The 17,870-nt window shown below is 38.3% G+C and overlaps 1 protein-coding gene across 1 annotated transcript in view; it reads left to right on the forward strand.

The window, feature by feature from the left end:
- Positions 1-17,870, forward strand: part of CFAP58 (cilia and flagella associated protein 58) — a 61,034-nt gene that overhangs the window by 32,214 nt on the left and 10,950 nt on the right. The window contains exons 13-15 of the mRNA XM_074874042.1: positions 167-390; positions 2,402-2,513; positions 4,876-4,980. Coding sequence (XP_074730143.1) covers positions 167-390; positions 2,402-2,513; positions 4,876-4,980 — 441 coding nt within the window. The remainder of the gene's footprint in view (positions 1-166; positions 391-2,401; positions 2,514-4,875; positions 4,981-17,870) is intronic.

Genomic DNA, 17,870 nt, shown 5'->3' on the forward strand with positions numbered 1-17,870 from the left:
TGAACCCTTATAGGGGAAACTATTAGGCCCTTGCCATATTTCTTTCACTGGTAACACCGAAACCTCTTAATGCACATGATTTTGACTGATGCAAATATAGTCATGATACTTTGGATTTGTACTGAGGAACTGTAACTAGGATTATTGCTGTGCCCTGCGCCCTTAGATTACCAATGAGAGAGATATCCTGGGGTCCCAGCTTGTTCGGCGCAATGATGAAGTGGCTCTGCTCTATGAAAAGATAAAAATCCAGCAGTCCATCTTAAACAACGGTGAAACCCAATACCAACAGAGAATAGAAGACATCCGACTTCTCAAGCTGGAGATCAAAAAACTGCGGCGTGAGAAGGCAATACTTGGCAAGAGTGTGGCTAATGTGGAGGAGCTCAGGTAGAAAATCTGATTGAATACATTTCCATAGTGACTGCACCCATGTTTCTGTGTTTGAGACAGAAAATATGTTTTAAGCATGGTAAAGATTTACATCAACAAACATTATACCTTGGAGAAGGGGATTGTTTGGTTTGACTTCAAACACAGACTGGATTAAATTTATGAAACAATTTATCAGCAATTAAGAAAATTAAAATATAGGAAGGAGAAAAGGAGGAAAAAAGACATCTTGGCCAAAGTTGAAATAGTTTCTGTATTTCCCCTTGTACTGTGAGTTACTGCCTACAGAATAAACTTGACAGACATCAGCAGAAAAGGTGTTCATAGTTCAGTGAGCTACTTAGTGGTACCCGAGGCCCAAATTAGTGGAACTGCTTTTTATTAGGCAATCCACAGAGGATGGGGAATACTTGACATATTTATAACAAACCTCTGCACATTTTCAGAGCTCTCTCCTTCCAGATTTATATGCAGACTTGCTCTCTGAGAAAGATTTAGTTAAATTTTCATTGAAGGTTGTGTTTCTTTGAAACAGAAGTTTAATAGTCCCAGCCTGATTTATCTTCTCTGTCTCTGGCTTAATGCTTTCCTTCTTTTTTTACTCTCCTATATTTGAAGTGTAGACTTTGCTGATGGGAAACTGTTGTAATTTTCTATAGAATCAGTCTTGGTTTATAAGGAGAGGCAGCTACGTTTTTAACAGATAACAGTCATACTAATTCTATGTAGCCACCACAGTTTTGGGTGAGATCTTTAGCTTAACTGTATCAGTATAATTCCATGGCTTTCACCAGAGCAAATTAACTTCAGTCTGTGGTCAGTCCCATTGACTCCAGTGGAAGTATGCCAGTTTGATTTGGTGTAACAGAAAAGAGAACTGGGTACAAAACATTAGCAATTGCAGTTTTCATCGACTGACTGCAGACAGGAATAGGATTTGAACTTGCTGCCCAAATGCATTCAGCTGAAAGTCTGTTACTGTATTGAAACTCAGTGACGGAATTGAAGTATACTGCGATGCATGCCATGATGGGTGGATCAATTCTTGCTAACTGCAGCAGCAATCACAGACTTTAATGAAGTCCAAAACCATCATGAAAACTGCCTGTCGAAAGACTCCATTTATCACTTGTGCTGCTAATTAGCTTTCTTGATTTGCCAATTGGAGATGTGGGTTTTTTCCTCTTCCATAACCTTGTCCAACTCACAGTTAAAAAGGCCTTTTTCTCTTTAGTGAGCTAAATGCAACTCTGAGCTTATCAGGAAAAGACTCAGTGGTGGAGTAGGAACATGGTGATCCTACACGCCCTTTCCCCTTGGAGAACTTACATAATCCACCCACTAAAGTGTAAGGGTTGGACCATTGCAAAACTTGTCTTTTTTTTCCTGCCCCTCAAGCCCCCATCCCCACCATAAGAGCTTAGTTGTCAAAGCATCTTGGGAGTGCTCAATTAATTTTAGATTCAGCAGTAAATCACCCCTGAAATTCCTTGAGGAGAGGTAATAAAAGAAATATTTGGGTTCTCTAAAGAACAGTGTCATCATACTTAAGTCCTAGAGTGTGTTTTATTTACTGGATTGTGTGAGCCACGTAGATTTAAAACCATCTTTCAAGCACAAGCTGTTAGATTCAATACCAGGGTAACGGGGTATGACTCCATAACTGATTTGTAGGTTATTCTAGACGAATTAACTGTCCTTCTGGCCTTAATGTGTATGGGAAGATGTGGCCAGTGAGATTCAGTAGGCTGTGGAATAGAGTCCCCAGGAACTGATGAAAAGTCCCTTTTTTGAGCATTCCTACTAAAGCGAGTGAAGATGTCTAACTGTGTTATCTTATGGTTCCACCTGTTCAGTGATATCAATGTCGACTATTAATCACCAGAGTCACTTTGCCTGTGCTGTAGTGCATGGGAGAATGATTTGTTAATGTCCCTATTAGAGCTCTGGTCACACTGATGTGGTTTTGGTGTGGTTTTTTTTCTTTTTGTTTTATGGTGGTCTTAAGACAGGAGGTTCATCACATGCGGAAGGAACTATTAAAGGAACAAACTAGGTGCAAAGTTTTGGAAGAAGAACTGGAGAATCCCTTGAATGTTCACAGATGGAGAAAATTAGAGGTGATGTGTCAGCGTTTCATGTTCCCAAAGCCCATATTACCAAATCAGTGACATGGCACAAAGCCTATTTCGTTTACTGTTATGCAAATTATGTGGAGGGGCAGGCAGACCGAAATTTCCATAGTACCAGTCAAATGGTTAACTGCTGAATGGTTTCCTTGCACAATGCAATCAGGGTTATTTTTGTGTCACTTTCTCAATGAAAAATTGCAGAGGGATTTGTAGAGCCAGTCAAATGCTAAAGGGAATAAGAATGCATAAGGTGAATTTAGGAGGGGGTGGTTCCTTAAAATGGATGATGAAAAAGAGGATGATAGGGGAAAGATACAATCCTACCCTCCCCGATTAGGGAGATATATATGGGAAGAAACCCAGAATTAGAAAGGCTCATAGATCAGGTAGACTGGGGAATGGACAGACATGAAGTCAAAAGGTAACTTACATCTGTGAGCAAAGGGAGAGTCTCCACATAAACAGTGGTGAGCTCCCAAAGATATCCATTCCAGGTAATGTGAGTTCAACTGTTACGTAAACAGCAAATCTAAATTTTCACACTATTTGAACCTGCCAAATGAAAGGGAAAAAAAAAAATCCATCAAGCACAGACCAAATATGTGAACATCAACTGGCATCACTGGATATTTTCAAAGTAAGTTAGAGCCAGCTGAGATTTTTCCGTTGCATGGATCTCAGATCTGATGCCAACTTGGGTTGCTTAGCTGCTCTAATAATGAGTGGTAACATGCTAGTCCCTACAGAAGCAGAGCTGAATATTTTGGCTGTGCTTACTAACATGACAGTTCATTTCTGATCTTTCCATGCTGAGATTAAAGCTGATCAGTGTGCTTAGCTGTTCTCATGGAAAGGAAATAAAATGCAGGAAGCTGATCTAGGTTAAAGACAGTTAGGTACAATCTCCAGCAGCACCTTGCAACAAAGGAAAATCAGGCCAGTCAAAACATCCAGTGCTGTGAAAATTAATGTATGAAGAGACCGATAAAGAGAAATTACTTCATTCCATTCTAGGTCACTGGTCTGTATTTGGAACACAGAAAGGCCAGCAGATGGCAAGATCCATATGAAATAATCCTCATGGGGTTTTGGTTCAATTCCTAATGAACAAACACCCTCATATCAATACAGTAGTCACAAATTGGTACCATGTTTGGACAGTGCTATAAAAAAATCAAGGACTGACTGGGTCGTGAGGACTGAACTACTTTTTAGCCTGGTTTCTCAGGAAATGATGTTGTGTTGTAACCGCTGCATGTGTATCTGTGTTAGTGTCCCAGTTACACTTGAATTGATTAGTCAATTTAGATAACATCAAACAAAAGATTAAGAGCCATGAGATACCAAGTTCCTTATAAGCTCAAGCAAATTATACAGAGAGCAGGACTTTATTGGAACCTGCACTGCAGTGTGAGTTTAATCCTTATGAGACACCATATGAGAGAGGAGAAACCATGTGGGAGAGAGGTGTTGTGAATCCCCAAGTGGGAAAAAGCTTCAGACAGTTTGCCCTTTATTAAAGGATTCAACAAGAAGATCCAAAGTGGTGGGAAAGTAAGCTTTGCTGGCGGCTTCTCACAGAATTATTTGTTTGCTCCTTAGAGCTTCCTTCAGATACAATCTGTGACAAAAGAATGGAAAGGGAAGAAGGAGAGACAGACATCTACTAGCTCCTGGTCTTTACAGGCTATGTAGATAGAGGGCAGCAGGATAGTGCCTACAGTCCATCACCTTTTTAAGCACTTAATTCCATTGAAGAATGAGATTCCACACGTATGGACACTTTAAAGCCTCATAATAATTCATCAATGTACACCCATAATTTATTCCTCTTAACTTCTCAATCTGTTTTAAGACTATATTACTCTTTCTTTTGTTCAGGAGAAAAATCTTCCTCTTCTTAAAACTCAATTGACACTGTTTGAAGTTCTTAAAATAGTGGGAAGTACTTGCACTGCTCTTCATTTGTCAGTGGGCAGTTTCAGTTTCTGCTAAAAATTATATACTGACCTCCTTTTCCTTCCCTGCCACGTGTTTCTACCAATCTTTGTTGATTTGAGTGTTAAGCTGTGAAGGACTCCTATTTATATTAACTGTTTGGAGGAGGATTCATGAGGGTAATAGTGTTAAACATGAGCATGCTCCAACTGATCTCCAAGAGGCAGACACTCCAGTTTCAGGACTGCTTGTATACATGCCATTTAAAAATACACCCAACACTCCCCCCCGCTTCCCCCCCATTTTATATTTGTCACTTTTGAACAATTAGATATTATGGTTTTCATTTGCAAGCAAGAAACACTAACTTGTTATAATGTATAATTTTTGAGACTGCTTTGCTCTTGTCTAGGCCAGTGACCCAAGTACCTATGAGCTGATTCAGAAAATACAGAGACTACAGAAGCAGCTTATCAGCAAGACAGGTGAAGTGATAGAGAAAGAATTGCTCCTTCAGGTACTGCAGCATCATTATTTTGTTGTATTTTATTAATATATTTGACTTACCTTGCATTCTCTGTCTACTCAGATGTGCTTCCTGAATGTTATTTAGATGCATGACTTTAAATTTCTTTTGCATGCCCCTTAGATAGCTTTAGATGGCAGCACTGACTCACCGAAAGAGAACAAATAGCATCTGATTAGTTGATTTTTATATTCTGGTTACTGGTACCTGGACAACTCTGGAAAATAAAATTAAAGGTCTGATTTACATTATTCATGTCATAGATCAGTCTTCAAGTCAGTGTTAGACTTTTAGAAAAGCTTTTTGTCCTTTTAAACATGCCTGTTATGTCCAGGACATGAAGGAAAATCCTTGTTTGATTCCATTTGTGCTCAGCATGGCTTTTGGCAGAATGAATCCTACAGAGTTTGTGTGACTTAAATATGTTGCTGTCTGGGCCATATTTGACTTCATGGTCTTTGTGTTGAACTTTGCCAAAAAATAATTTTTGTGATACTTACCTTTTTTTAACTGTATCGGATGTCCCTTAACCCTAGTGATACCAATAAGATCTATGTTGTAGAATCAAGGAGAGACTATATTCCTGTAGTGCAAACATTGCCATCAAATATAACAAAAAAGGACTGTCTTTGGGCTTCAACCTTAGATGTAAAACTGGGAAATTTGTCTCCTCTCTGGTGACTGTAGGGATAGCTACAGTTTACCAGCTCTAGGTATGATTTTAACATCTTGGTCTTAAATACCCTAATAGTCTTGATGCCTATGTTGGGTGTTGCTCAATGGAGAGTAGAATGTGACCTGAATCTCCTTCTGTTTTGAGAAGAAGTTCAGCAGATGTTATCAAGTCAGGGTTTGTCTCTCTTTATTGTTTCGTAGGAAAAAGTAGATCTGCAATTTAATTTGAAGGTAGTGTATGGTGTATTATGCCTTTGTTTGGAAAAATGTAGTCTTTGTTGCATAGCACTGAAATACTGTCAGTGAAATAGTTTTTTAGCTTAAAATGTAGCAAAAACAGCTTCAAATTTACTGTGCTTTACCCATGCACAAACCCAATTTGTTAGATTTTTACATTGCCTCTATTGTGTATCTTTCCTTATCGTTAGTGTGCTCCTGTTTAGCTATTATCCTTATTTAGAAGTGAAGAACTGAGATATAGAGGTATTAAGTTGCCTGCCCAAGAAAATGTCACTGTACTAGCCATTGGCACAATCTTTCTGTCTATGCAGCAGTCCTTCTATGGCAAATCTATTTTTATTATTTTCCTAGATTTAAGTCAGACTTTGGCTATATAAAATTTAATTATTATACCTAGAATTGCTAATGATATCCTTTGCACCAATTTCCCGTGCAACAGTGCTGAAATGAAGGTCTCCCTCAGACTGATGGTAAAGAAAAGACCAAAAATACCATGCTCAGGGCTTTATTATCAACATATCTGAACTCTTTTCTGTTTTACCACAGAGTTTTTGAGTCCTTCACAATGACTGAAATAGGACTCTTTCATAGCAGGGCGCAGGTAAGGAGAGGTAACCAGAGATGGAGGATATCCCCCAGCTCATTTCCTCAAAGGGCTGTATGTCCTACTGCATAGGTCGTTGGTGTAGGTCTCACAAGTTAAATGTACTAGCTGAGCTGCTTCTGCTAAGTGTCTGGATAACCTTGTACAAGTAATTTTATTATTCTTTGGAGTGGGTTTCCTCGGTATGATGGTAATATCTGTTTTGTAAAGTGATACTCTGATACTCAATAAAGCAAAATGCTTGCTAATAACTTACGAAATTGATGCTATCATGTTCCAAACTCCTCTGGTGAAAGACCGAGCCTGAGGAACACCTGCAGCAGAAGGAAATTAATGGACAGCAATAATGTTAACCTTCTGTAGGGAACCCAGCCGTATGCACCAGGATGGTTGCTTCACCAGACCCCATTTTGGGCAGTGTATCCTTAGAGAATGTAGGGTTTGATCCTCACTGAAATGTAGAATTACAGAAACCAGCAGCAATTTAGCCCCCATTTCTGGAATTTTTAATTTTTGTCATCCCAATATAATTAATCTTGCTTCGTGAGTTTGCTGTCTGGTTAATATAACAGCCAGTGTATAAGGCACTGCTCCCCCATAAGGTCTGATAATTCCTTTTTTTTTTTTTCCTTTCTTTTTTTAAATTCTGGTAAATCCCCTCATGCTTAAAGGCATTCAACATCTTTTTTTTATGGAAGTCAGCTCAATTCAGTTCAGTCTCTGCTCATTTGCAGGAGTGGGGGATTGCTGATGACTTGGCCTGTGCCTAGTTGGTGTAACATCCCCTGTATTCAGAGTCAGAGAGTGCAGGAGCTGAGGGATACTTACTAGGTCAAAGGACTACTGCTTTCCCCATGTTGTGTCTGCTTGCATAAGTCACACCTCCTCACTCCCAGTCTTCGTCCACATCTTACTCTGTGACAAGGGCATAGCCATTGCATGTATCTGCTTTAAAACAATCTTAATCTCTTGCTTGCCATACATAACTGTTATTATATGTGTATAGCCATCATGCTGGCAAATAGGATATTTATTGAAGGTGAAGCTTGTGAGTGTGTGTCTGTGATTTCTGTGTGTGAATATTATGTAACTTAAATTCCCTCACATCAAAGTGTAGTAATAAAATGGAGTGCAAAAAACTATGTGGATTGAGTATTGAGTATTAAAAACACCTTTGGAATTTAGAAATAACCCACGTCTGGAAATGGTTCAGCCCAGTGTCAGCAACCTGCAGTTTGATTTGTTGGGTATTCACCTTGCTGCATCCTCATGCAATGCAGAGCCATAATGTTTGTATAAGGAAAAAATAATTCCATTTGTATTGTATGCAGTGTAGTTTTGTCTTCTGTTGCTCTTCTTTTTTTTTTTTTTTTTTTTGTAAATGGTCTCTTAAATAAAAGCTGGTTTATGCAGGGAACAGTGTTTCAGGATGAGCTGAATATATAAATGGAAATTTTTGCTAAGGATCACAGTATATAGATTCATGAAGAAAAGCATCTGCTTACTTTACGTGCTCCTGATGTGTATTTGATCATATCCTTTTTATTAGCTTTCTCACTATTTCTCACCTGTTAGTTCTTTAAAAATGATGCAGCTGTAAAAGCATGCTATATCCATGCTATGTGATTAAAAGAATGATTCGCTACATTTCAGTCAGAAATTTTTGATTGCTGACAGTACAGGAAGAACCCAGCTTGACTCTAAAATCCCATACAAAAATATCTCTTAACCTGTCAGCAGGGCACATTTTTTGTATCAGACATTTGCTGAGAGGTATTGAATATGCAACATGATGAATGTTGGTTTTTTTAGAGTGACTTTTCAGAGTTGAACACTTTAATAAAGGTGTAGAAAGATGTCCCATGTTATAGAAATTATTAAGCTCTTTTCTTGTTTCTGATTTATCTGTGCCCTGTAGCCACAGCATCTTGGGTTATAACCTATCAACTCTCATATACCAAATAAGTGTGGACATCCTGAGACTTTGAAGACTAGCTGCAAAGCAGGTGGTCATACTTTCTCCTTTAACTCAGGCATTCTTACAGTTGTGATCTGCAGTGCTGATGAAAAATGCTGTCTTAAAAATCAGATCCAAACCCAAGGTCTTGAATACTTATGGTCAATAAAAATCCAATGGCATTTTTGCCAAACATAGGAAATGTTATTTCAGGGTAAGCCAACTTCCATGTTTGAGTCATTACCTTCCTTCTGAATTTGTGCAGTTAAAAGATACAACATCTTTTGGTTCTTTTCTAAACCATTGAGCAATACTGCAGGTCTTTGTGGAGAAATACGTTGTGTGTTAACCAAGGGATTTCAGTGATGGGTGAAGGTCTTTGTGAACACATGTGGTATGAACAAAATGTGTTGTATGGCCATAAGGTATAATTATTAATAAACAGAAGTGCTCTGCTGAACAAATTCCCACTGCAAAAAAAAAAATACTTGCTCACTTTGCATGTGGGGCAAATCCCTCATGTGACTGAAGCTCTGCTGCTCTACTGCATACTGAACAGTGATGTGGTAAACTCGTAATGTAATGTATTATCTTGTTAGGATTATGATTAGTGTGGTTTTAGGAACTTATCCCATTAAAAGTAAATTATGCACTGCTTTATTTGTTTCAAATTTAGTTCTTTCTCTTCAGAGTGAACTCCTCTAATTTGATTTTATGTCTGACTGAGCAGAATTTTATTCAACTGAACGTTTTGGAATGGATAACAGTGGGAAGATTCACATTATATGTCAGTTACCTCCATTGTCAGTCATCTCAGAAGACTGTTCATAAATGTAAAAGAGAGATGTGCAACCAAGATTATTTGTGGAGGGAGGCAAAGGCAAATGTATCTTATTTAAGCCTTGCATGTAGTAGTGAAAGTACTGCTTTTCTATACATATGTATTTTTAATCACCATTGTTTTAAGTTGTCAACAATCAAAGACGAGACAATGGGCAGTCAGGATGTGATGCTTCCAGACTGTTAGCATCTTGAGCTCATAGTTTCAAAGAGTGCAAGGGCAAAAGGCATGATTAGCTCATATATCTGACTCAGAGATTACAGCCAGATAACACCCACATGTCCTTGTATTGAGCCAAGTTTCGAGCTAAGTTTCAATCCCCCCAAGAACTGACGGTCCCACTGACAGAGAGTAGGAGGAGTAGAGGGGATGCTGCTGTCTCCAGTATAAATCAGCCATTTCATTTTGGGTATTGTAAGATACAGGGAGGAGAGAGCGAAAGAGACTTTCTCTGTGACCTTGGGCAGGTTACTTAGCTTTTGCGTGCCTCGTATCAAGTAAAAAGGGAATAAAATAATTCCCACTCTTACAGTGGTGTTTGAATGAATATATTAGAGATATGACTCAATTCAGTAGTAACAATAGCTAGCTAAACACTCAAAATAGGCAGATGTTTTATTTCATTCGTGCTAACTTGGTAGTAGAGCTGTTCTATGCAATTTGATATGCTTGTTGCTATAGTGTCTGAACATATACATAACCATCTTTATTTCTCAAAGCTGGTACTATAGTTTCATAAAGAAATCTGCTTTAGAACAGTGTGTTACCATGTGGGTTTATGCAGGCTGGCAGCTACTGAAATCAAAGTTTTCTCCCAACTAATGGAGGAGATTTAGGATTTGCTTCCATATATTTGTTATACAAAATTTTTCTGCCCATTTATTATCTAAAATACTATTTTTTTCAATCTTGTATCATTTTTTTCAGCCCAGTACATGAGAGCCTAGTCCTTCTGAAAATAATTTCTTTCCCCAGCTTGGCAGTTTCATGAAGCATGCTTCTACTAGGTTCTTCATTGCAGTGCTCATGTAGCTTCCATTGTACATCACGTAATACAGAAAAGTGTGCTCAAATGACGAGTAAGGGATTTTCTCATCGGAGAGCCTGCTAGGGAAAATAGAATACTCTCCTATTACCTGCCTTTATTTTGATATTCTTAAAGACCAGTTCAGTTTTATTTTAGGTATTACCTGTACATCTTCAAAATGGCTGAGGTTTACTTTACTCTCTCAAATTTGACATTTATATATTTTTGGAGTTGAGTATAGATTCCACTTGGATTTGAGAGTGTAACCTACTTACATGTTACATGTAGCATAGATAGTCTGAGTTAGGAATTTTTTTGGCAGAATTGTCTATTTTCATAAAAATAACTGCAATTCACTTCAGGAAACTAATGACTGTAGAATCCCTAAGAGTCTGTTTTGACCTGCCCATTATTGTTTCTCTGTCATCTTGCCTTTAGAGAGATTTTAGCAGAGGTAGTTTGGGAGAGTGCTTTGTATGCACTGAGACTTACAGGTGAACTGTAAAATCCACTGCCAAAATACAATCCTTTCTTTACTGCTCCTTTATCATTTATATATAAAGTCAGCCTTTTGAAGGGTTTTTTCCATCTGAAAATGAAAAAGGAAATTTTCTTTTTGGCTTTTTATACTTTACTGGGACTTGGCTCTTTTCTATCTCTATTTCCTGGAGGATTTGACTTCCTCTGGAAGCACTGGATTAATGCCCTATCTTGTGGCTGAAGCTAGCGGTTCTCTCAGCCCTCAATTAAAGGGGTGAGTATATTGAGCTTTAGTCCTTTTCTACTCTTAAAAGTACCATTCCTACTGGCAAAAAGTCACTTTTCTGATTTAGTTTATACCAGCTCTTGAATGGCAGAAGACTTTCTTGCCAGTATGATCGCATCTAATTGCATAGCCAGTACCTGGCATAGCCATGTCAGCACAAAGAAATTGCACCACTAACAGAGAAAGCTAAACTGGCAAAGCTTCTAACCATTGATGAAATGATTCCTGACATGGAAAAAAAAAAAAGCAGAAAAATGCTTTCCTGTCCTTAATAAAAATCTAAGGGTTGTTATGTATCTTAAGGAAGAGGAGAGACAGAAAACAGTACCTGGTGGAGTGTGGTTTTTGAGTTTATGACTCCAGTTCTAAGTTGGTGGCCAGAATTTCAAGGGATTTATATTGGAATATAGAAATGAGAAATACAGTAAGGACTCAGGCCTAACATTTACTTTTTGGCTTTCACCTGGGTATGAATCATAAAGAAAAACTTTACTTCCCCAGTACCATGCAGAACTAGGCACTGGTGTGTCAAAGACACACTGTAAGAATTGCCTTGATTTAGAACTGAACTCCGAAGAGAATTTCTGTTCTTTTTTTCAAATGAAAAAAATGTATTCCCATGAACTCTGGCGGTAACTCAGTTCTAACAAGTGATGAACAAAAAATATCTAATTATCAGCACAATGTTTTGATGCATAACAGTCTACTGAGTCAGTGCCATCAAATTAATTTCAGTCCAGTGCCTTGAATTTGATTTCAATTGGAGTGTCCAATGCAGTATGAAGTGACATATGGAGGTACTTTATGCATTGACTCGTCCTTCAAGACTACTTTCTCAGGTTCTTTCCTCCTCATGCTGTCCTTTTATTTTCCTTTTGTTGTGCTTGAAATGTTCATTACTGAGCTATGGCTTTGATTGGGGATTTTAACTTTGTAAGTGGAAATGTTCTATATTTTAGTACTGGTGTTAAGTTGAAGGATTAGTGTCTTCTAGTGATTTTATGCCCGGCATGATGATTTCTCCATACAATTAGAGTTTCTCTAGTGCCTTTTGTTCTGACACTGATATTATTTTTCCAATTAATTTAATTTTTTTTTTTTTAAGATGGTTGTGTATCCAGTAGGGTTCTGTGAGTGGGGTAGAACCACTCACACTGAGAAAATTGTAGGATCATTGTGTTTATTCTCAGTGCAACTTACCTAGGCTCATATGCCATCCTGTGATGATGTAATGAATAATCACATCTCATAAACAGGAAAGATAAGAGTCACCTGTGTGAAGGTCTATTGAGGGTCTACATGCCTACCTGAAAGTTTTGTGTAAGCCTTAAGAATTCAATAGGGATCTGAGGGATGTTCTGTTCTGGCCCTAGCTCTCCTCAGAAAGGAGTTGATTTCTATTTCTGCATATTTTGAGTATACTTCTTGGCACATTACTTTATTTTAGCCCTTCTAATCTCAGTCCATCTAGAATTAGAAGATGTTCTATGCTATAGAAATTTACAGCGTGATAAACTGCTCTTAAAAACACACTGACATTTACATTCTTTCCCTCCTCCCACATATGCTGGAATACAAATGGAAGAGAATAAAGTCTTCCTAGGAAAATGGCCGTTTTGGTTTTGTTGGGTTTTTGTTTTGTTTAGGGTATGTTTGTTTAAACAGGGTTCTGAAAAAATGGGTGGAAGAGGTGCTGATGACTTTAATGTCATCAGGTGGAGATAACTGGCTGCTCGTTAGAATAAGAAAATAATTTTCCAGTAAAAATAGTGCAAATATTTCTGGTACTGGAAAATGACAAGCAAAGCAGATTACTTAGCAATCAAACAACACATTTTTGATGAAGAATCTTCTTAGTGGAAGAGTTTAGTTTTTACTGAATCTTTATGGAACTACATTGCCCTCATAAACAAAACAGATTTCCCATGATAAATGGTTTTGGACAGAAGCAAGGTTCAAATTTATTTGAGAAATTAGAATAAAACATTAAAATAAGTTCTGGGGATCTGCACTATTTTTAGCTGCTCTAATGGTGTTTTAGTCAGAAATATTTAGATTCCATTTACAAAGATGAGGAAGTTGCAGGTGGAGTAAAAATCTCTTAGTTTATAGGTGACAAATGTACATGAATGCGTAATCTGGTTTTAAAGTTTTTTAGGAGAATTTATGTATTTACTTGAGTTTGAGCTTCAAAGATAACTCTGGTAGGTCATCAGATGCCATCCTTCCACATCATGCAAGATTGATTCAATTACACAAGTACATCCTTGGTAGGTGAATGTCAAGTATAGATTTGTTTTCTGCATTCTAATACACGTACTCCCAATCATGAATTTCAGCATGCATGAAGAGATTGTTGGCTTGAAGTATACTTGGTTTATGGTTGTGACTTTTCTCCCACGCTTCTAACCTGCTGCTGTAGTCTAGCCCTGGTGTTTCTGAGAAGCAAGGAGCAGACATTATAGGTTTACTCAGCACACTGGTCCTGGGAGCCTGGGGGACTGAGTTTCAATTCTGTGTATCTTTCAGGAGTTTTAGTGAACTTTGGCAATTCATGTAGCAACTTTTTGTGTCCAGACTTCTTATAGAATGAGAAGAGGATCACTGCCCTGGCTGGAAGCAGTACTTCAGCATAAGTACATTAAAGATTTAACAGCAATCAGATACTAAAAGGAGGAGGCCATATAAGTACTCAAGGTACATCACCGTTATCTGTAATCTGCATCAGAAAAGCAGAAACAGTGATCATCAAAGTATTTTATTCAAATGCGTTACATCTGGTTTGAATCCAGAAATCCTGAGCATGGATATCTTGTGTCATTAGACTTAAAATATTTTGTAAAATAATCCATTCCTAAAGTTCTTAGTCAAAATTGCCATTAGCTTCAATGATAGTTCTCTAGAATAAAGCTTGAATAAAAATTTCAGGAATTGTTCCAGTAAATAACAAATAACTGAAAACAAACTTGTTTACTCCTCATTCCTGTATTCAGCATGTATCTGGGAAGGAAATAAATCTGCTGTGCACCCCAGGGTAAAGTATATTAATCAACCAGTTATCTTGTTAAGGGAAAGTAAATGACTCGCTGTGCTGACTGAATACATTGCAATGCACAAACTTTGCAGTGCTGTTAGCAATCCGATACTGACTGCCAGCCATCCAGAAGCTGCTAGAGAAGTTAAAGTACTGGAGGAGTGCAACAGCAGTGTAGCAATACATTCACAAGCTCATATTATATAGTGTGGCCCAGAGCCAGCTGCAAATCTTTATTATTCAGGTGTACCCTTTGGCAGGCGCTCTTCCATTGAGGTAAGGGTGTTCTGCTTGTCCCTCAGCAGCAAGATATGGACAATCTTCAGCATCTCATTCGGTGATGGATTATTATTTTGTATGATAGTTGCAACAACAACAACAACAACAAAAACCAACACAAAAATACATTCTACAGGGACAGACTAGATTTTATCTATTTCAGATCACTTATTTTCATTCTTACAGGAGTGTGGATGGTGCTGTTGTTGAGAAAATGTGCAGAAAGATGCAGCAGCGCTAAGGCTGTTAGAGGCAGGCAATTAAACAGCATTGTGTTGCTGCTTTTTTAAAAAAGGTAGTTTAAAATTGGACACATGAAGACACAAACAGGGATAGAAAGAACTGTGTTCCGCCAGGCCTCACTCTGAGACAGCCAGACGAGTGCATGGGAGCCATGAACGCCACACAGGGACACTCTCTGCCAAGTAGGGTGCATCAGTCAGCCAGTTGCTCCACATCCTCTAGGCTCAGAGCCTTCCCATGCCTGTGTTAGTAGATATAGTTGTAATCTTAAACAGGGGATGGCACACTTGGGCACAGCAGTTGTCTTTACATAAACATTAGGATTCACTATCTTTCCCCTTCCTTTAATCCTGTTTCTGTTTCTTTCATTTTTAAGAAGCAGGCAAGGCAAGCTGAAACAAAACTCCTCGAAGGATAGCAGAGGGTCAGCTCTAATTACACTGAGTCTGAAGAAAGCCATATATTAAAACGTTCATGATTCCAGAACTACCGTGTGTGTTTCTTAGATGTGCTGTTATTTCTTAATAGGTTCCAAAGTGTAACAGGAGACCACTCTTCCTTCCCTGAGGTACTTGGCATATGCAGGAAAACTCTGCCATCCTGTCAGAAAGATGTATGTAGGCTTTACTGCCTTGTTAGACAGGTATTTGTAGGTTTAAGTGGTGGCTTGACTTTGAGACAGCTGTTCAGAGGTAGCAATTCCAGAACACCAAAGGACTTGAAGCTAAGTGCTCTCATCTTTCAGGGAGATCTAAGGATCTAAGTCAAGCAGGTGATTAAAGAGATGTAGGTGCCTAACTTACAGATAGGTATTTCTAGAAGCAGCTCTGCAGTTACTCTGACCCTTCGAGGTCATCTGTCAGATCAGTCAGAAGTGAGAGCAGAAGCTGGGTCTGCTGGGAATGCCCATCCCAGGGCATTAGCTGCAGCAACAGCTAATCATTAACAGCAGAGCTGTGATAATTCTCCTTTGATTCAACTGATATTTTTAAAATCCAAATGGCTATTGAATAGCTAAAATACATGCTCTTACGCTGATGTTAAAATACAGAGGTTTTAAGTCAAATAGCGTACATTTGAAGAAGATACTTTTTTGGGGGGCTTGAAACCCTGTATATGGTAATTATTAGCTAGTGAAAGGCTCCCCATTGTTTGCCTTTTAGACTTACTCACTTAGAATATTTAGATTCCTTGTTGATAAGATTTGTATCAACCTCTGAATCTCCTCCAGGATACTTTAAGACAAGCTGCTACTAGAATGTGAAACAAAGGTTTGTTTAGAGCTCTCTTCAGCCCAGCTGTCAAGCTGCAGGCACTGTGGAAATAGCTGGAATATTTACATCAATCCATGCCAGGGTAATTCTCACCTTCAAGGAACAGCTCACTTCTCTTTTGTGTGTATGTATGTGCATGTGTGTTCCTGTTCACACATATAGAACAGGGGATTATTAATTGATCATTGTCTGCAATGTAAAGTATAAACACTGTGATTAAACGAGCTACTCCGATTAATGATTTTATAAGCTCTTGTGTAATGTCAATAGTAAAAAGGGGATTGCAGCTGTTATTTCAGCAAGAGGCATCCATGCCATTTTCTTCTGATTGTTATCCTTGTGTCAGAGTTCAGAAGTTGAAAGGAGGAGAGGATATGTAACCTGTTTGTTTGTCCAATGGAAACCCCCCCCTGTTTTCCCATACACTTCCTCAGAAAGATACAATAGTACAGGTACCTAGCAATAATAATAAAAATAATAGTAAGTTGCAGTTGCACTTTAGCTGGAAATGTTTGTACTTTGCTGTTCCTGGAAGATGGTAATAATGCAGCACTCAGCTCTTACTGTTACAAAAAAGAGTCAAGGGTGAAGACCTTAGAAGATGCTCCAAGGTGTTTTTTCCTCTCTCATTAAGCTGTTTTGAAAATGCCAGTCAATTTGGTGCAGTCTGCTTTGTGCCAAAGGAAACAGATTTGCTCTTGAGAAGCATTATTATCAACTGGAGGGATAAGTCATGACAGGTTTAATTTCATTCCATTTAGAGTGGTGCAGATTTCACCAAAAATGGGGACATTATCCCACCCTTTTCTTCAAATTGGTGTCAGCGTTTTAACAAGAAAACCCAAAGCATCTCATGCAGTGTTAGTATTGCCACACCGTGAAAGGGCTTCAGTACCCTGTTTCAAACCTGAATTAATTTACCCAATAAAAACCCCTCACATTAGACAGAGGAGGGTCTAGATGATGATGAAAATACAAGCTGTTCTAGGGAACTGCATGCTTGCAGAGGTGTTTGCTGATAGATGTGGAATACACAAGAAAGAGCAGGAGCTTTTAAAAAGTGTTTATTGGAAAAGTTTATGCTGCACATTTCTCACAGTGCTGGAGGCAACTTGCTTCTATTGTTATAAAATTTGTGAAGGTTACTGTATGCTAATTTTTTCTACACCTCATAAAACTTTTAATCATAGATGTCCTGAGCCAACAGCTACTGCGTTAGGCATACACATACACACAAATAAACATGCAGTTTATACAGGTAAAATGCCTATGACTAGATGTGTATGTCTATGTATGTATGTAATCCTGATTTCAGTGTTCTGTTTAACACTTCTGAAAAGGGATCACAACCCCTTAAGGATGCTCTGCTGCTGCATGGCATCGTAAACAAAATGGCTCTGGAATTCAGCATAGCACTGACATTTTGGTTATAATGCCAATAAACAAGAAACCCCCCTGTGACACGTTGGCTGACTTGTTTTCCTCACCAAAGCTGTGAGGAACTGTAGTGTGCTTACAGAGTTGTGTTGCTTTCTTCACCTTACTAATTAAAATAAGGATTTTTAGCTAGGTTAAATGTTTTGGGATTTGCCACCATAAACTACATTGCACACTTTAGCTCTACATTTTTAACTTGTTGGGTTTTTCCTTTAGCTCAATTGCTGGACACAGGAGCTAATGTAAATGAAATTTACTTTGAGTCAAAGTTTTGGGGATTTTCTGTGTGTGAATTTTTGCGTGGGTTTTTTTTAATAATTTGTGTGATAGAAAGATTTTGGTGCACAATAGGATTTTTGTGGGTCTGGTGGAGAAGGCTGTTGGTGTGCTGCTATGTCAGGTAAATTTTTTGAATTATCTATTTGGAAAGACAAGCTGATAAAAATGAAGAAGCTGGGGCTTCATGGCCTTTTTCTGCTGTGAATACATCTTCATTAAATGTAC

This window comes from Strix uralensis, chromosome 7, assembly GCF_047716275.1.
Source record: "Strix uralensis isolate ZFMK-TIS-50842 chromosome 7, bStrUra1, whole genome shotgun sequence".
Lineage (NCBI taxonomy): Eukaryota > Metazoa > Chordata > Aves > Strigiformes > Strigidae > Strix > Strix uralensis.